Source organism: Pristis pectinata, chromosome 20 (assembly GCF_009764475.1).
Source record: "Pristis pectinata isolate sPriPec2 chromosome 20, sPriPec2.1.pri, whole genome shotgun sequence".
Lineage (NCBI taxonomy): Eukaryota > Metazoa > Chordata > Chondrichthyes > Rhinopristiformes > Pristidae > Pristis > Pristis pectinata.
Genome location: NC_067424.1, coordinates 8,083,868 through 8,101,974, shown reverse-complemented (window position 1 = coordinate 8,101,974; position 18,107 = coordinate 8,083,868). Strand labels below are relative to the sequence as shown.

Sequence of the window (18,107 nt, the reverse complement as noted above, 5' to 3'; positions counted from 1 at the left end):
GTGCCTTACACCTTCTTCACCATTCTTTATAACTGTGTCGCCACCAACAGACAACTAAGTACTTGTATCCCTTGGCCTTTCTGTTCTACAACACTGCCTAGGACACTGCCACTCACTTTGTATGTCCTGCCCTGGTTGAACTTGCCAAAATGCACAATTTCACACTTGCCTGAGTTAAATTCCACCTGCCATTCCTTTGCCAAATTTCCCAGTTGATCTAAATCCTGTTGTAGCCTTAGACAACCTTCCTCACTGTCCACAACACCAGCAATTTTGGATTAATCTGCAAACATGGGGTCGGTTCTTCTCGATCTTCTTGATTACCATTTCTGATACATGAATTATGCAATTTGTGACAGTACAATGTTTTAAAATGTGCATCAAAGAGCTGACGCAGACAGCAAAGAGGACAAGGAAAGAAACCAAGCACTGTTTGCGGATTTTAAGTGAAAAGCTCCTCCTCCCTCACACTCACTTCCTGTCTTGCTCCTTCCTCAGGAGCAACATCTGCAAAAAGCTCGTCTGCTCATGGAATTATCAATAAGGCAAGATCCAAAAAGGTGTACAAATATGCCGGTTGTTACTCTTCTAAGTTTAAGCTCATTTAACCAATTTATCATTGTTTGCATTATTGTTCAGTGTTATCAAGATCTGATTACAGAGATAACAGCCGTTTCATGCTTAAGGATACGTCACAATTATCGAATCATTAATGCTGAAAGAAACTCGTTATCGAAAGCCAAGATGTGGCCACCATTCATTCACACAAGGTCAACACCACCACAGAGGAAAGGTAGTTCCTGAGTGTCCAGCTCCTGGAAATGGATCTGACACCATCTGTGAACTTTGCATGAACTCGGACTATGTCCTCAGATACTTTCTCACCATGAACAAGTTTTGCATTAGTTGCTTTGTCTGTGACTCTGTGTTGTATAGCCAGTGCTGCTAGAAGGTCTCACCCATTTATCACTCATATTTCATTAAGTGTTCTTATTTTTTTATTTCTCAGTTAATACTTCACCATAAATCATTTCCCAGGTTGATATTACCCATTCTTGCTCAGGGTTTAACTCTCACCTTTTCACCATTTCTATCAGACATTGAAAATTGTGGTAATGTTATTTGTTAAAAATAACTAAGAGCATTTCATGTTGTAATGTGTCAAACAGGAGACGGCTCTCTGTGGTTCATGAAGAGACTTCCTGCTGCCTTGTTCCTCATTTCTATTAGAGGGACGTGTTTGCTCTGAGAGCAAAGAGTTGAGCAACTGACAAGAGCTGACCTGGTCTTTACAAGTAAAATGATGTGGATTCTGATTCTTTTCATCTGTTACCTGCCCGGTGAGTGACAGCCAGAGTGGGATGTTCCGATAATCGGTGTTAGTTTGAGTCTCGTGCACCGTTTCCACAGCAGAGATGGTTAAATATGTGTAGATGTGCAAATTGGAAAATGGAACTCAATAGTATAGCAATGTTGGCTTGTAATTTCTTCTGTCTGCACTGTAATGTCAGAAAAAAAATCCACCAATATTTCTGAGACTCCATTATGTATTGTGAATTTAAAAGGATGTTTAACTTACAAAGTCTGCTCATGGCACAGACAAATGGTAATCATACGCTCCTGTAAAAAAGTAATATTTCTAATGCTCTCCAGGTTTTGCTGAAGGCAGTCCTGAGATTAGTCTCTCAAACAAAGTGAGTCTCCAGTTCACAGTTGCTTCTGTTCATTGAAATCCAGTTGATGAAACGTTTTATCATCCCCTGTCGGGAACCCTGTTCCTCAGGAGATGACAGACAGACTGCGTTATTCTTGCAATAAGCAATGCTGTCTCTTTGCATCTAACCATGTAGATTCCTCTACTTCACTGACAACTATTCCATTTCTACGGCGAAATGTACTGATCTCATCATGTAGGGCTTGCTGCCAAGGCCAGCATTTATTTCCCTGATCTGAGGGTTTTGCTGGGCCATATCAGAGGGGCGATTTGGACTCAAATATATTTTGGTGGATCTGGAGTTGCAGGTAAACCAAACTGAGTAGGAATGATAGATTGCCTTCCCTGAAAGATATTCTCGACCCAGATGGGGTTTGATAATAATCTGGTGTGTTCTTGATCACCGTTACTGATAGATGGCTCTTAATTGCAGAAATATTTAACAAAGTGTACAGTTTTGGTTATTCTGTTATAGGAAAGATGCCACCAAGCTAGAAAGAGTGTAAAGAAGATTTACGAGAATGTTGCCAGGACTTGAGGGCCTGAGTTATTGGAGGAGGTAGGGCAGGGAAGGACTTTATTCCATAGAACAGAGGAGACTGAGGGCTGACCTTACAGAGGTGTCTAAAATTATGAGGCACATAGAAAGGGTGAATGTGCACAGTCTTTTTCCCAGGAAAATGAAATCAAAAGATAAAGGGCAAAGGGAGGCACAGTGGTTAGCAGTTAGTGTAACACTAACTCAGGATCAATTCTGCCACTGTCTGTAAGGAGTTTGTATGTTCTCCCTGTGCCTGCGTGGGTTTCCTCCGGGTGTTCCGGTTTCCTCCCACATTCCAAAGATGTACGGGTTAGGAGTTGTAGGCAGGAGAGTGGTGCTGGAAGTGTGGCGATACTTGCGGGCTTCCCCTAGCATGTTCTCAGTGACACAAAAAGACGCATTTCACTGTGTGTTTCGATGTACTTGTGACTAAAAAATACATATCTTACCTTTATTGTAGAGAGGGGAAAGATTTAAAAGGGACAAGAGGGGCAACTTCTTCATGCAGATGGTGGTGCGTTATGGAACAAGCTGCCAGATGAAGTGGTTAAGGCAGGTACAATAACAACATTAAAAAGACATTTGGGCAGGTACATGGATAGGAAAAATTGAGTGGGATATGGGCCAACTGCAGGCAAATGGGACTGGCTTAGATGGGCATATTGGATGACAATGGACCATTTGGACTAAATCACCTGTTTCCATGTTGTATGACTCTATGACTCTAAAATGGACTCAACCTCCCTGTGTGACCTGGCAGGACTTGACATCACGTCTGGATTTCTAACCCCTGTTGAAGAACACTCTACTACATATTTAAAGATACTTGGGAGACACAACTTATCAACTGAATTTGGAACAGATATTTCAAGGCAAGCGGATCTGAGGGCAGAGATTTAGAAGTCGCCATGCTCTTCAGTCTAGGTGAAGTGAAGGAATTGAGGGCACTGCCCTTACTGAGGAGGTTCAAACATTGTCTGCATTTATCCTGTTTAACTCACGTCCCAACTCCGCAACTCCCCGGAGTCCGAGACTGAACCTCATCCCTCACTCCTTCGCACGGTCTCCCTCAGCCTTCAGCCTCTCGCCATTCAGTGCTCCAGCTGTGCAGGAAATTCTGCAGTGGGAAATGGAGATTCTCGGCGATATGATGGCAGGGCATTCGGTACCCAGCGTACTCTCCGGTGAGGGACCCGCTTCAATGATATCAGACCACATTCTGACCTGAACCGAAGGTACAGGCTGTGACAACAATAAAAGCCTGCATGGGGGTCCGGCCCAGCATTGGTTGAGGGATGAGTGTTGCCAGCACACCCGGGAGCACCCCAAATATCAAAGCACCGTGGGATCTTTTGTGAAATTGAGAGGGCGGACATGGTCTGGGATTATTGGAATTTTGCTTCTCCAATACTGCTGCACTCACTCAGTACTGCTGCACACTCTCAGTACTGCTGCACTCCCTCAGTACTGCTGTATTCTCTTATTACTGATGCACTCTCTCAGTATTGCTGCACTCTCTCAGTATTGCTGCACTCTCTCAGTATTGTTGCACTACCTAAGTACTGCTGCACTCTCTCAGTACTGCTGTATTTTCTCATTACTGATGCACTCTCTCCATACTGCTGCACTCCCTCAGTACTGCTGGACTCTCTCAGTACAGCTGGACTCTCTCAGTACTGCCACACTCCCTGAGTCCTGATGCACTCACTCAGTACTGCTGCACTCTCTCAGTGATGCTGCACTCTCTCATTACTGCACTGGAAGATTAGCACATTCTTACTGCTCAGGTCCCTGGAGGGGTAAGTGACCCCCCCCCGGTGTACTGACACAGGGGAGAGAGCACTGACACAGCTGGCACAGTAATCGCACTGACTGCACTTCAGACCGAGATCATTGGCTGTGAAGTGATGGGATAAATGTTGGAGACGCGAACTGGAGCTGTTTGTATATTATTGACAATGTATTTGTTTGTATAAAAAATTCCCTTCCGCTTAAAACTGAAAAAATTCCCCTCAGTTTCAGGTGCGTTGTGGGCAGAGAGAGATGTCAGGGGAGTTGTGGGAAGAGCGATCACAATCAATTGTCACTATACACATTGGTACCGCTCACACACAAAGTATTGGTGTGATGGGTGGACTCGCCGATGTTCAACTATCGTCGCAACGACCGAGCAACACGGACGGAGGGGAAGAGCGTCAATCACAGATAACCCGGCAGGGGGAATATTTACTGTTACTGTGGAGGATCTTCACCCTGGAGACGCAGGACTGTACAGCTGTGGAATTTCAACATTTGGCCTGGATCCAATGTTTCCTGTACATCTACAGGTCTCTGACGGTATGTTTCTCAGCGATTGACTTCATGTCTCCACTGAAATGTCTGATCCGTGTTTTCTCTGGGAAGGGTCAGGGCAGCACCGATATCCCGAGGCTCCGCAGCAGTGCAGAGTCCTGCGGGGAGCAGCAGGGGTCGGAAAACCCCACTCATGTTGCTCTCACCCAGTGCGGGCTCTGTCCCACAGACTGGCCACTGATTTCAAGTGGAATGCTCAGCACATTTTCCTGCCTCTGAACTGTAGCAAATGTCACCCTGTCAGAGGTTTGCATTCAGACTAAAACCTATAATGCGACAGTTACAGATCAGTGAGAAACAAGTGCTGCTCATGGTCTAAATATCTCGGAAATCATCAAAAGGGAATCAGTCCCCAGAGCTCAACAGACTGTGTTCAGTCCTCCCGGAGCAGGCCAGCCCACTCCCTGCCCCCACCTCAGGGATCAGTCACTCCTTCCTCCAACCCGCCGTCTCTCTCTCCCTCTGTCCCCGTCAATGCGCTCCAAGCCCCCACCCCCAGCACCCACTGACCATCCACCGCCCGGCACCCAGCTTCTCCATCCGGCCCATTCCCGGTGAGAAGCAGAGTAAGTGAATTCTAATGAGGTCCCACCATTAAATTCTCGGCGACCTCCAACTTCCCGGGGTTTCTGGGCTTCCCAGCCTCACACCCTCCCTCGCTGCCTCCGGGTAAATATCAGCGCCAAAGGGTTCCCTTCCTGCTGCAGGTCACTGAAACCAATCACAGTTGCACTCTCTCCCTGAACCCACCGAACATGTGACGGCTGACGATTCCCTGCCTTCGGATTTTCTGAGGCCTTCCAGGACTGTCTCCAACTTGTTCCATTTCCAGAGTCACCACTGCAGACTGGCTCCCTGTCGCCGGGAGAGACTGTAGCCCTGATTTTCACACTGACACATCCTCAGTGTCATCACTGCTGTCCTGATCTGGAGTCCTGCTGTGTTCTGGGATAATGGCAGACATGGCAGTTCAGGCAGCTGGGAGGATGCAGAGACACAGAGAGGTAGATGAGCTGGTGAGATTCCAACCTGGTGGCTCCTGGCTGAGATACAGAAGTGGTGAAAATTGGAGAGGTTTGTCTTTCAGATGTTCACTCAGTGTCTGAATGTTTGATCCTTTCCCACAGAACCCGTGTCTGTTCCTGTGATTGGATTTCTGTCACCAACAAATGTCTCACGTCTGGGGGGCTCAGTGTCGGTGTCCTGTGAGTCTGTCCAGGGATCCCTTCCCATTCAGTACACCTGGTATGAAAAGACCCAGTCTGTGGATTCAAAGGTCTCGGACACCAGTAAACTGGATCTACATTGTCAATCCTTCAAACACCAACACCATCAATATTACTGTACAGCCTCAAATAATGGTGGAGCAAAATCCAGTGACTTTGTGACGGTCAATGTGATGGTCTTCAACAGCACAGGGAGTTGCAGTTTTGTGACAGAAACCAATAACACTGGTAAGTGTTAATGTTTAATCAGAATACCGTTAAATATTTCCTCTTCTTACCTTGTGGTTGCTGTTTTTATCCTTGTGGTGATGTTCATGGGGTTTATTGCATTTGCAGGTGGTACACATTGCAACCACCATCTGCCAATGGCATAGAAACAAGTTTTTGGGGAAGAGGTTCACAGTTAAATATTTCAATTCCTCCTGGAATATGTTGAGCTTCTGAAGCATTGTTGCACCTGCACTCATCTAGACAATTTGAGAGCATTCCATATCACTTCTGGATTCTGCCTTAAAATAGTAGACTTGTGAGATAGCAAGATTATCACCACTGATACCCAGCTTCTGAACTGTTGAACTGAATTTCAGATTACTCATTAAGATCTCTTGCTTACCTTAAGGGAAGTCAAGCAACCAAATTCATTCATCCATGATCAGCTATAGCCATGGCCACACAACTTCATTATCATGGACAGGATTATAACATCTCAAAACTTGTGTAAAGCACTGTAGAAACTCCAGTCATCCCATGAACTTCAAGTGGAATCTGGTTGGTCGTCATTCCATAAACACCAGCACCTATTGAGGTGAAATAGAATTGAGAAATGTAACTTCCAACAGGTATGGCCAATTCAGAGAGAATGTCCAGGAGAGAGTGTGAACAATTTCAGTTATATTGACATCAGGGATGAGCATTTGTCGCTATGAGGGGAGGGATATCAGAACAAAGGGGATGTGATCTGCTGGAGGTCCTCAAAATTATCAGATGATGATTATTGGATGAGTTGACATGGGACTAAAGAGTTCCAACAGTTAGTAAGTCAGCAACAGGAGGGCTTGAATTTCAAATTGTTTGCAGGATGACAGAGGTTTGGAGAAATTTCTGATGCAGATGGCCAAGAGGGCATAAAAATTCTGATGAGGTACAGAATCAGCAATTGCTTCTTAAAGGGAAGAGAACAGCTGGTGACTTGGGAGGGGACAGGGAATGGACAAGGGAATGGAATGAGAGGAGGAATTTTTCTAGAGGTCATCAAAAACATGGTAATATCCCTCTTTGAAACTCATATTGTGAACTGGGGGATTCTCAACACATTTCAAGGGGGAATTTAAAAGTGAACCACATTCACAGGTCTGCTGCCACATAGACCAGACCAGGTGAGGATAGTCAATGATATGTAGGACAGGAGTGAACATTATAGAACTCAGAGCTCAGAATTCCCTTACAGCTTTGTGGGTATACCCACAGTTCAAGAAGGCAGCTCACCACCATGTTCTTAAGGGAAATCAGAGGTAGGCAGTGAAATGCTGGATCAGCCTGCAATGCCCACATCCTTAGGATGAACAAAAAATAAACATTGATTTGGACCGCACTTCTGATATGCACAGAGCAGATGGTTCCAATTCATCGTTCCTTCCCCAAAGTCAATTTTAGAGAGCATGTCCGTCATTTACTCATGTGTTATCCCGTCAAAATCTTCTCCTGGCCCAAGCTGACCAGGTAAGTGCCTGCACCCCTGTCTCTTTTGTAAGTAATAGTATCACTGAGCAGCAGAAGGCTGTCAGAGATTTTTCTTGTGGATCCAGCACAGGTTTGGTATGGGTGGATCACCTGTTTGACCCAATAGTGACTCAGCATCAAAAACAAATCATTGGCTGTGAAGAGCTTTGAAACATCCAGGGCACACAACTCAGGATTGTATTCCTGTCTTTCATCACAATCTAGGTGGAATCCAATTAGATTAATGGATGCAATGAGCAGATTCCTCTGTGCACATTTCATGAAAATTAATCTCTTTGCGTTAAATGGATTTTACCTCTTCAATTTGTGAAGAATTTTCCCCTCAGTTTCAGGTGCATTGTTGGCAAAGGATGAAGTAAGAGGAGTTGTGGGAAGAGCGATCACAATCGATTGTCACTATGCAGCAATATATCGCTCACACACAAAGTATTGGTGCCGTGTGTGGGATCGCCATTGTTCAGCTTTAATGAAAACAAATGAGCAACGTCGACCATCTGGAAGGAGGTCAATCACAGATAACCCAGGGCGAGGAATATTTACTGTTACTGTGGAAGATCTTCGCTCTGAAGATACAGGAATGTACAAATGTGGAATTACAACACTTGACAAAGATCCAACATTTAACGTGCACCTGCAAATTTCTGATGGTAAGTTTCTCAGTGATTCAGTTCATGTCTCCACTTTTGTAGCCGTATTAAACGCTGGTCAAGCCATATTTGGAGTATCGTGTGCAGTTCTGGTCACTGCTTTACAAGAATAATGTGGAGGCATTGGAGAGGATGTGGAAGAAGTCCAATATTTTGCCTCTATCAAGAGAGTTTGAACAAATTTGGATTGTTTTCTCTGGAGCTTTGGAGACTGAGGGGGCCATCTGATAGAAGTAAAGGCAACACCCACGTCGCGTGGGATTGTGGAGCGGTGCTGAGAGTGGGAGTGGCGGTATTGTGTTCCTAGAAAAGGGTCCATATCACAGTTTTCTGTAACACGGCCATTTCATCTGCGAAGGCATGAAGAATCGCAAGTTGAAAAGATACAGCTTGTGTTTATTTATTATCTTATCTTTCTTCAAAACTTCTGTGAGAGTAAACTTTATTCCATATCTTAAATTTTGGGGTCCTGATTTGTGAATTCTGTGAATTTGTCCATTACCTGAACAGCCATAACGTGGGTTGCACCTGTATGTAAAATCATGAGAGGCACAGACAGGATAGATAGTTGCAGTCTTTATCCCATGGTTGATATGGCCAATGGAGGACATAGCTTTAGGATGAGAGGGGAAGTTTTATAGGAATTTGCAAGGCAAGTTTGTAACACAGAAAGTTGCAGGTCTCCAGAATACGACGCCTGGGAGGAGATGGAAGCAGATACAATAACAACATTTCAGAATCATTTGGACAGGCACACGACCAGACAAGGAATGGAAGAATATACACCACGTGTAGGCAAAGAGGATTAATCAATATTAGCAACATGGTCAGCACAGACAACATGGTCCAAAGGCCTGTTCATGTGCTGTACTCTTCTATCTTCAATGATATATCTTCTATGAAATGTCTGATCCATGTTTTCTCTGGAAAGGGTCAGGGCAGCACCGATATCCCTAGGCTCCGCAGCAGTGCAGAGTCTTGTGGGGAGCGAGCAGGGGTCAGGAAACCCCACTCATGTTGCTCTCACCCAGTACGGGGTCTGTCCCACTGACTGGCCACCAATTTCAAGTGGGATACTCAGGACATTTTCCTGCCTCTGAACTGTTGGAAATGTCACCCTCTTAGAGGTTTGCACTCAGACTAAAACTAATAATCTGACAGTAACACATCAGTGAGAAACAAGTGTTTCTCATGGTCTAAATACCTTGAAAATCATGAAAAGGGAATTAGTCCCCAGAGCTCAACTGTCCTCCCGGAGCAGGCCAGCTTGCTCCCCGCCCCCACCTCAGGGATCAGTCACTCCCTCCCCCACCCTGCGGTGTCTGTCTCCCTCTGTCCCCGTCAATGAGCTCCGAGCCCCCACCCCCAGCACCAACTGACCATCCACCACCCGGCAGCCAGCCTCTCCATCCAGTCCATTCCCGGTAGGAGACAGAGTCAAGGAATTCGAGAGAGAACCTGTGATTAAATTCCGGGCGACCTCCACCTTCCCGGGGTTTCGGGGCTTCCCAGCCTCACACCCTCCCTCGCTGCCTCCGTGTAAATATCAGCGCCAAAGGGCTCCCTTCCTGCTACAGGTCACTGAAACCAATCACAGTTACACTCTCTCCCTAAACTCACCGAACATGTGACAGATATCCGACAACTTCCTGCCCCCATGTTGTGCTGAGGTTTTCCAAGACCTTCTCTGTTTTGTTCCCATTCCTGTCAAACCACTGGACACCACTGGAGACCGGCTCCCTGCTGCTGAGAGAGACTGCAGCCCTGATTTTCACACTGACACATCCTCAGTGTCATCACTGCTGTCCTGATCTTGAGTCCTGCTGTGTTCTGGGATAATGGCAGACGTGGCTGTTCAGGCAGCTGGGAGGATGCAGAGACACAGAGAGGTAGATCATCTGGTGAGATTCCAACCTGGCAGGTCCTGGCTGAGATACAGAAGTGGTGAAAATTGGAGAGTGTTTGATTTTCAGATGTTCACTCAGTGTCTGAACGTTTGATCCTTTCCCACAGAACCCGTGTCTGTTCCTGTGCTTGGATTTCTGTCACCAGCGAATGTCTCAAGTCCTGAGTGCTCAGTATCAGTGTCCTGTGAGTCTGTCCAGGGCTCCTTCCCGATTGACTACGCATGGTATGAAAAGACCCCCTCTGCAGATTTAAAGATCTCGGATACCAATAAACTGGATCTACATTGTCAATCCTTCAAACACCGACACCATCAATATTATTGCACAGCCTCAAATAAACATGGAAATAAATCCAGTGAAATGATTAAATTGTCCACCTCTAACAGTGATGACACCTGCATTATTGTGAAGGAAGTCAACAACACAGGTGAGTGCTGCATGGATGGAATCTTTGGGGTGATTTATGGGCTGCAACTGAATTACTGTTTTGTGCTGAATGGTGTGTTGTTGGAATTGCACTCAGGCATGTGGAGACACGTGTATCACTCATAGAAACCTACACAATTCTGGTAGGATTGAACAGATGGAGGGAGGAAGTTACCAATGTCCAACAGAGTATGAAGATCAGGTCTAAGCCACTTAATACTGAGTGAAGGAATGATTTCTTCTCCCAGAGAGTGGTGAGCCTGTGGAAGTCTCTTCCTCAGAAAGCAGTTGAAGCCAAATCATTGCACATATTCAAGAAGGATTTGGTTCTTTTTCTGAAGGGTAGAGAGATCAGGAGATGTGGGGAGAAAGGTGGAGCAGAGACAACACAATTAATCCCCCAGAAATGCTGGGGAACACAGATTCTATTGCGAGAATGGAACAGCATAATCAACATTAAAAGAAAAATGGTGTCTGGGAAATTGATGGGATTGAAAGCCACTAATTCCCCAGGCTCAGCTAACCTACATCCCAGAGTATATAAGGAAATGGCCCCAGTAGATGCATTGCTGGTCATTGTCAATTGCAGTGGATTGGAGGGTAGCGAACTGCACTACTGAAGAAAAAGAGGTACAGGGTCAACAGAAAATGATAGACTTAACATTGCTTTTAGGGAAAATGGTGAAAACAGAACCAAAGCATGTATTGAATTGAAGTAGCATTCCCTTGCTCCCCATTATAAGTTCGCCTACATGTGTCTTAACTCTCCTTATCCTCTTGAAGCTTTTACAGTCAGTTGATATGTTCCCTGCACCCATTTAGGTCTCTATAACTAAAGCACTCTATTTTAAACATTTTTATCAATTTTTTTGCCTTCCTTTTCTGAATTCTAAACTAGGTTTGCTGCTTTTTCTGGCCATTATGTATTTCTCTTCCTTGGATCTCATCCGATCACTAATTTATATTGTGAGCCATGGTTGAGTTGCATTCTCTTTTTGTTTTTGGGCCAGTCAGGAACAGACATTTATTGTAATTTATTGGTTATCCACTGTCAGCCCTTCAAGACCTGTTTCCCAATCTGTCGTAGCTATTGTGTCTCATTACTGCACCACTCCCTTGGCTTAGATTCAGTTGGTGATCTCAGAATCAACTCTCTCACATTCCATTTTATTGATGAATCCTGTTGTTCTGACTTGAATGACCCCCCATGGAAACCAGAGCTGTAGATGTAACAGGTCTTTATCCAACACAAGAAGACACTCAGGGAGACTTGGTGGGACAATCTGGTGGAACAATCTCTCTGAAATCAAAGTACATTGAGTTTCAAGCCATTAAAGCACAAAGATAACAGGGGTAATTAAAAATAGAATTTCATTATTTACAATTACTTAATTCGCTTTAATAATTTGGGTAGAGATGGATGTTTCCATGGAGTTGCACATTTACAATGGGAACACAGCTTAACTGACAAGACCAACTCTGGATATTTGAACACTTTTGTTGGGATGAGGTAGTTCACGCTGATAAGCAAAAAGCCTCTGAGCACAAAGCCGAGCCACACAATCAATCTTTCTTTTCCCACTGTATGGTCAAGGGTGGCTTTCTTGATACAGAACCAATCCAAATATCAATTGACAAAACAATACCAAATCTGACAATGAACAGGTGTTCAGTGGCAAAATAGTCTGTCTGTGACTAGGGAGTTTCAACGTCATCCACTAACATAACAATATATCTATTGTGTTTTCCTGCCTCTGGTGCAAAGTTGAGGATATCTCACACTTAATTGCTGGTTTCAATGCCCTCAGCAACCTCTTGTATCAATGGAGGTGATGTTATTTAACAAAGCATCTGGAGTTTTGTGTGAATTTAGGTCTCTATAACTAAAGCACTTCCCCTGGAGAAGATGCAAAGCGGGATCATCAGATTCATTCCCACCACATGACTTCACCATGCAAGAAGATAGAGAAGGGTAGTTCCATACCAGCTGAAGAGGAGGGTTGAGCTCTTTGATACCTCCAAAGTTCTGCAAGGGATAGATGGAGTTCATGCTCAGCTGCTGTTTCCTCAGGCTGTAGGCTCCATAAAGGGGACAGTGCCAGGATAATACTGATTATCATTTAGGTCTGAGATGGGAACTGGTCTGTTACACCTCACCCTTTGAACAAATATTTCCTAAGCACCCACTTTATTCAAACATCTGAGTGCTCACTGGGGATGTAGAAACTCTTCCACCAGCAACACAACCAGAATATACTTAAGTGCACAGAAAAATGTTGACAGGATTTTGTGACATCCTTTGCTGGTCGTTGCTTCTGCACACTCAGAAGACCAGCAGGGCATTGGTTTAATATACGGACAAGACATTTTTCTATTCATTATTACATTAAGGATTTATCTTTTCATTGAGAACACCATCTGCATTCTCCAGTAATGTCCATGAAGGTACTTGGTCTAATATCTCCCCATACACTCAATACACAGCTGTGTCCATCCCTCCATTGGGTGTTGGGGCCCCAAAAACTTATCTCCCAGTACTGGTAGAGGCCATCTCCCTGGCTGGAACTTTCCCTTATGTTTGCACAGGATTAAATAGGGTTTGCATCAATCTGAACCCATTACCATACCCAGTAGCATCTCTGCATCACCAGTGCTCAGATACGGAAAGGAAACATAAATTATTGGCAAATGTGGCCACAATCAACTCCGAGTCATAGATCACCTTTGGTCAACACGTTTATGTTGACCATCAAGTATGCATCTATAATTATCCCATTTACCAGCACTTCATCCATCGCCTTCTTTGCCTTGACAATCCAATTGCCTCGAGCATCTGCTCAAAGTGTTCCAGATTCCAATCACCAGCTGGTTTGAAATAATTCCTTCCTCAGATCCCTTTTAAACGTGCTACCCCTCAACTTAACCCTGTACCCTCCAGTTTTAAACACATATGTTGTGCAAATGTTTCTGACTCTCTACCCTATCTATGCCTCTCATATTTTTTTTATAATCTCTAACGGTTTCCTCTCCAGTCTCCTTCAGTCCAAGGAATACAAACCCAGCCTTCCAGCCTCTCCACTGGAAGTATTCCATCCCAGGCAACATCCTGATAAATCTCCCTTCCACCCCCTCAACTGAAATCATGTCCTTCCTACAGTGTGGCGACCAGAAATGTAAGTACTCCAGCTTGTCATGGCAACATCACTCATTTGCTGCAAATGATGACCAATTACACTGGAGAATTGCCACTACATTCTTGAAACCAATCAGCCCTTTACTCAAGGCAAGAGCTTCCATCAGACAATTGTGCTCTGTTGCTTGAATGCAGGTGGAAAGTGGGTGAAACTGACTTTGATTTCCTCAACAGGATCTGAATATTCTTGTGATACTTCAGCAACAAAATCAATGACAAATGGACATACTGAAAATACAGAAATAAGATCCAATCATTCTCTAAGGTAAACAGCTCAATCTCTTTCCAATGAAAAATAAGATGTTCTATTTGCTGTCGTTTTGATTGGTACTGCTTCTATGTAGTGCCAAATGGGGGGTAAAACTTGTCTTTTTTAAAATATCTTTATTAGTCACATGTACATCGAAACACACAGTGAAATACATCTTTTGCGTAGATTGTTCTGGGAACAGCCCACAAGTGTCGCCACGCTTCCGGCGCCAACATAACATGCCCACAACTTCCTAACCTGTACGTCTTTGGACTATGGGAGGAAACCGGAGCACCCGGAGGAAACCCACGCAGACACGGGGAGAGCATACAAACTCCTTACAGACAGCGGCCGGAATTGAACCCAATTCGCTGGTGCTGTAATAGCATTGCGCTAACAGCTACACTACCGTGCTGCCCTCCTACTCTACCATGCTTCATTCATTGGCATTAAATGCCCCTGTGAGTATTGACGTGGTTGATGTGAATGTTGGGAAAATAGAAAGAGGATTAATGTAGGCTTAGTGTAAATGTGTAAATTAGTGATGGTGGGCACAGACTTGGTGGGCTGAAAGACCTGCTTCCATGCTGTGCTCCTCTCTGACTCTATGATTTCATAAAGAATATATTGAAAAATATACCTTATGCTTTTGTATATGTTTCAAGCCTGAGACCCAAAGATAAAATTCTCTCCTGAATATTCTGTTGTAATTTAGGCATAAAATTTGAAATGTAGCTCATCAGAGGGGCAATGGTACTGGGTTTACATCTTACTTCTGTGTTATGTTTATGCTTGGGAAGTAGAAACAAATTTCTTCATTTGCTGCTCCTCAGAGGGTGTTCACCATGACTGCTCCATCACTAACCTCATCCCATGGTGTGAGGTGAGTTGTATTTGCCAACCCCCAGCAAGGCTTTGTCTTGCTGTGTCCTGCTCTGGTGTGGCACTGACGGGGAAGTTCCCGGTAAATTATGTGCAAAGGACATGGTCCTTGGTATCACTTGTGAGCAACACCTTGCAGAGTTGGTCAATGCCGGTCACTGAAACTGCAAGAAATCTCTCCTCCTGAAATACATTTCTGGGAGGAAGACACTAGTGCTGAGTTTACACTGTTCACTCTGAGACTGTCATGTTGGGCCACTTTCTGAGTCTGTTGAAGATGTTCCACAGTTGGGCTAAGGAAGAAATTTTGACCATGCACCCACTAAGAAAACAACAGTCAATGTCCAAACCAGTGTTCATGGAATTAGTGATCTGAGATCTGGTTTTAAGCAAATTCAATGTTTTGTTGCATTCTCAAGATGTAAGTGTTTGCAGTGAGGTTTGTAGATATTGCCCCAGGATCTCCCCATGATAGTGACACTGTCCTGATTCTAATTCACAAGGATTGAAACATATTTAATATTTTGATTTCTGTTAGAAACTTGCAATAATTTCTACCTTTTAAAATTTATTCTTATTGTGTTTTGAATGCTCTCTGCCAATCATATACTGTAACTTCATAGTATCAACATGTTAGACAACCAACCTTGTTGGTGGGAGTGGTTCACAGTCAATGTTTCTTCATTCACTCCATGGGCCTGGCTTGTTCTGCCCCTGCCATCTCTCCCCATGATGAGATTTACTGGTGTATCACCCACCATGAAGGTTCTCGCCACTGAGGTTGGAGCAGTTTCTGCAGCCATGTTTCTAAAGTTATGTGTTCAAGTCCAGCTGCAAATTCTTGAGTAAATTAGAGTCATAGAGTACTACAGCACAGAAACAGGCCCTTCACCCCATTTAGTCCATGCCGACCCGATCTTCTGCCTAGTCTACCTACACCCGGACCATATCCTTCAAAACCCCTCCCATCCATGGACCTATCCAAACTTCTCTTAAATGTTATAATTGAACCCGCATCTACCACTTTCACTGGCAGCTCATTCCACACTCGCACCACCCTCTGAGTAAAGAAGTTTCCTCAGCTACTACTCCACTGCAGTACTGAGGGAGGGCTGTGTAGTCAGTGGTGTTGTCTGTCAGATAAGAAGCCACCAATCAATCCTTTCAGATGGATGCAACAGATCTCATGTAATTTTTTGCAAAGGAAATGGGGAGTTTTCCCTACTGTTCCGGACAATATTTATTCTTTAACCAGAATTACAATGATTGGTCAGTATCACACTGCTGTTTGTGGGACCTTCCTATGATCAGATTGGCTGCTACATTTCCCAATCTGCAACAATGGCTACACATCATTTACTGGGCTACACACATCATGTGATCATGAAGGGAGACACTTAAATGCCAGACTTTTGTTCTTTATCATTGGCCAAGAATCAAGGGTGACCCCGGGCTGACCCTTTCCTATTCTCTGTACCACAGACTCATTGACATAGTTGTGCTGAGTGTTGTTGGGGTTCTTCTCATGGTCCTTTTCGTTTGTCTACTTTGGTACCTGAAGCGTAAAAACTGGGGTGAGTTTCTGTTTTCCTTGAATCATTTCATGATGTATGTGATAGTTGGCTGCAGGATATTAAGAGATTTTATTTGGCTGTAATCAACAAAATCTCAGGATTAAAGTACTCATGTCTCAGTATATAACGCATGAACGAATAATGATTGCTACCACTGTAACCCAGTGACAGCAATTATTCCCTAAACATCAGGAACAGAAACTCTAGCTGAATGCAGAATGGCAGAGTTACATAAGAAGTTCATTAGAAGTGACATGTTGATACTCTCACACTCTCAGGAGGTTGGTATGAGCTTTGGTAAATTAGTTGTTGTATTTGAAAGTCCTGAAGGTTCACCGAGCTGTTTCTTAATACAACCTTCTATTAACTATAATCAGTTGCATACTGATGTGTAAATATCCTGTTCTCATGTAATTTTCTAGCAAAATGATCAGGGTGTGTCTTTTTACCTATATTTTCATTCATTGTTTTGCAGTGGAGAAACCTCCACCTTTTTATTGGGAGAAGTTGATCAGAATCAGAATCAGATTTATTATCACTGACAGATGACGTGAAATTTGTTGCTTTGTAGCAGCAGTACAGTGCAAAGACATAAAATTACTATAAATTACAAAAATAAATAAATAGTGCAATAAAGAAGGAATAACAAAGTAGTGTTCGTGGGTTCATGGACCATTCAGAAATCTAATGGTGGAGGGGAAGAAGCTGTTTCTGAATCATTGAGTGTGAGTCTTTAGTCTCCTATACCTCCTCCCTGATGGTAGTGACGAGAAGAGGGCATGTCCTGGATGGTGAGGGTGCTTAGCGATGGATGCCGCCTTCCTGAGGCATCACCTCTTGAAGATGTCCTTGATGGTGGGGAGGGTTGTGCCGTTCATGGAGCTGGCTACGTCTGCAGCCCTCTGCAACCTCTTGTGATCCTTTGCATTGGAACCTCCATACCAGGCTGTGATGCAACCAGTCGGAATGCTCTCCACCATACATCTATAGAACTGTTGATACACTTATCTTCCTTGTTGTACTGTTAGATGGGGAAGTGAGTTTGATTGCTGCAAGTTAACACCCTTGCAGTTTCCAACTCATTGGCTGACAGATTGTACCCATTGACTGACAATGACGTCAATTGACAGTTGAACTTCTCCCTGTGATGAATTTCCTGGCTTCTTTCTCTATGTACAATACAGCAGAAAATTAATTTCAGTGTAGAATTACTCATCAAACCACCCCAACCCCCGTTTATTCTGTCTACATCAATGGTGATAAGGTCAAGAGGGTTGAGAGCTTGAAGTTCCTGGGAGTGAACATCACCAATAGCCTGTCCTGGTCCAACCATGTAGACACCATGGCCAAGAAAGCTCACCAGTGCCTCTGCTTCCTCAGGAAGCTAAAGAAATTTGGCATGTTCCCTTTCACATGCACCAATTTTGTACCATGGAGAGCATCCTATCTGGATGCATCACAGCTTGGTATGGAAACTGCTCTGCCAGAGACCACAAGAAACTGCAGAGAGCTGTGGACACAGCTCAGCGCATCACAGAAACCAGCCTCCCCTCCATGGACTCTGTCTATACTTCTTGCAGCCTCGGTAAGCAGCCAACATAATCAAAGACCCCACTCACCCATTCTCTCTTCTCCCCTCTCCCTTTGGGCAGAAG

At 44.2% G+C, this 18,107-nt stretch overlaps 1 protein-coding gene across 1 annotated transcript in view; it reads left to right on the top strand.

The window, feature by feature from the left end:
* Positions 1-1,232: 1,232 nt before the first annotated feature.
* Positions 1,233-18,107, top strand: part of LOC127581022 (polymeric immunoglobulin receptor-like) — a 271,890-nt gene continuing 255,015 nt past the window's right edge. The window contains exons 1-5 of the mRNA XM_052035081.1: positions 1,233-1,340; positions 4,272-4,592; positions 5,735-6,061; positions 7,900-8,220; positions 10,234-10,554. Coding sequence (XP_051891041.1) covers positions 1,301-1,340; positions 4,272-4,592; positions 5,735-6,061; positions 7,900-8,220; positions 10,234-10,554 — 1,330 coding nt within the window. The 5' untranslated portion in view covers positions 1,233-1,300. The remainder of the gene's footprint in view (positions 1,341-4,271; positions 4,593-5,734; positions 6,062-7,899; positions 8,221-10,233; positions 10,555-18,107) is intronic.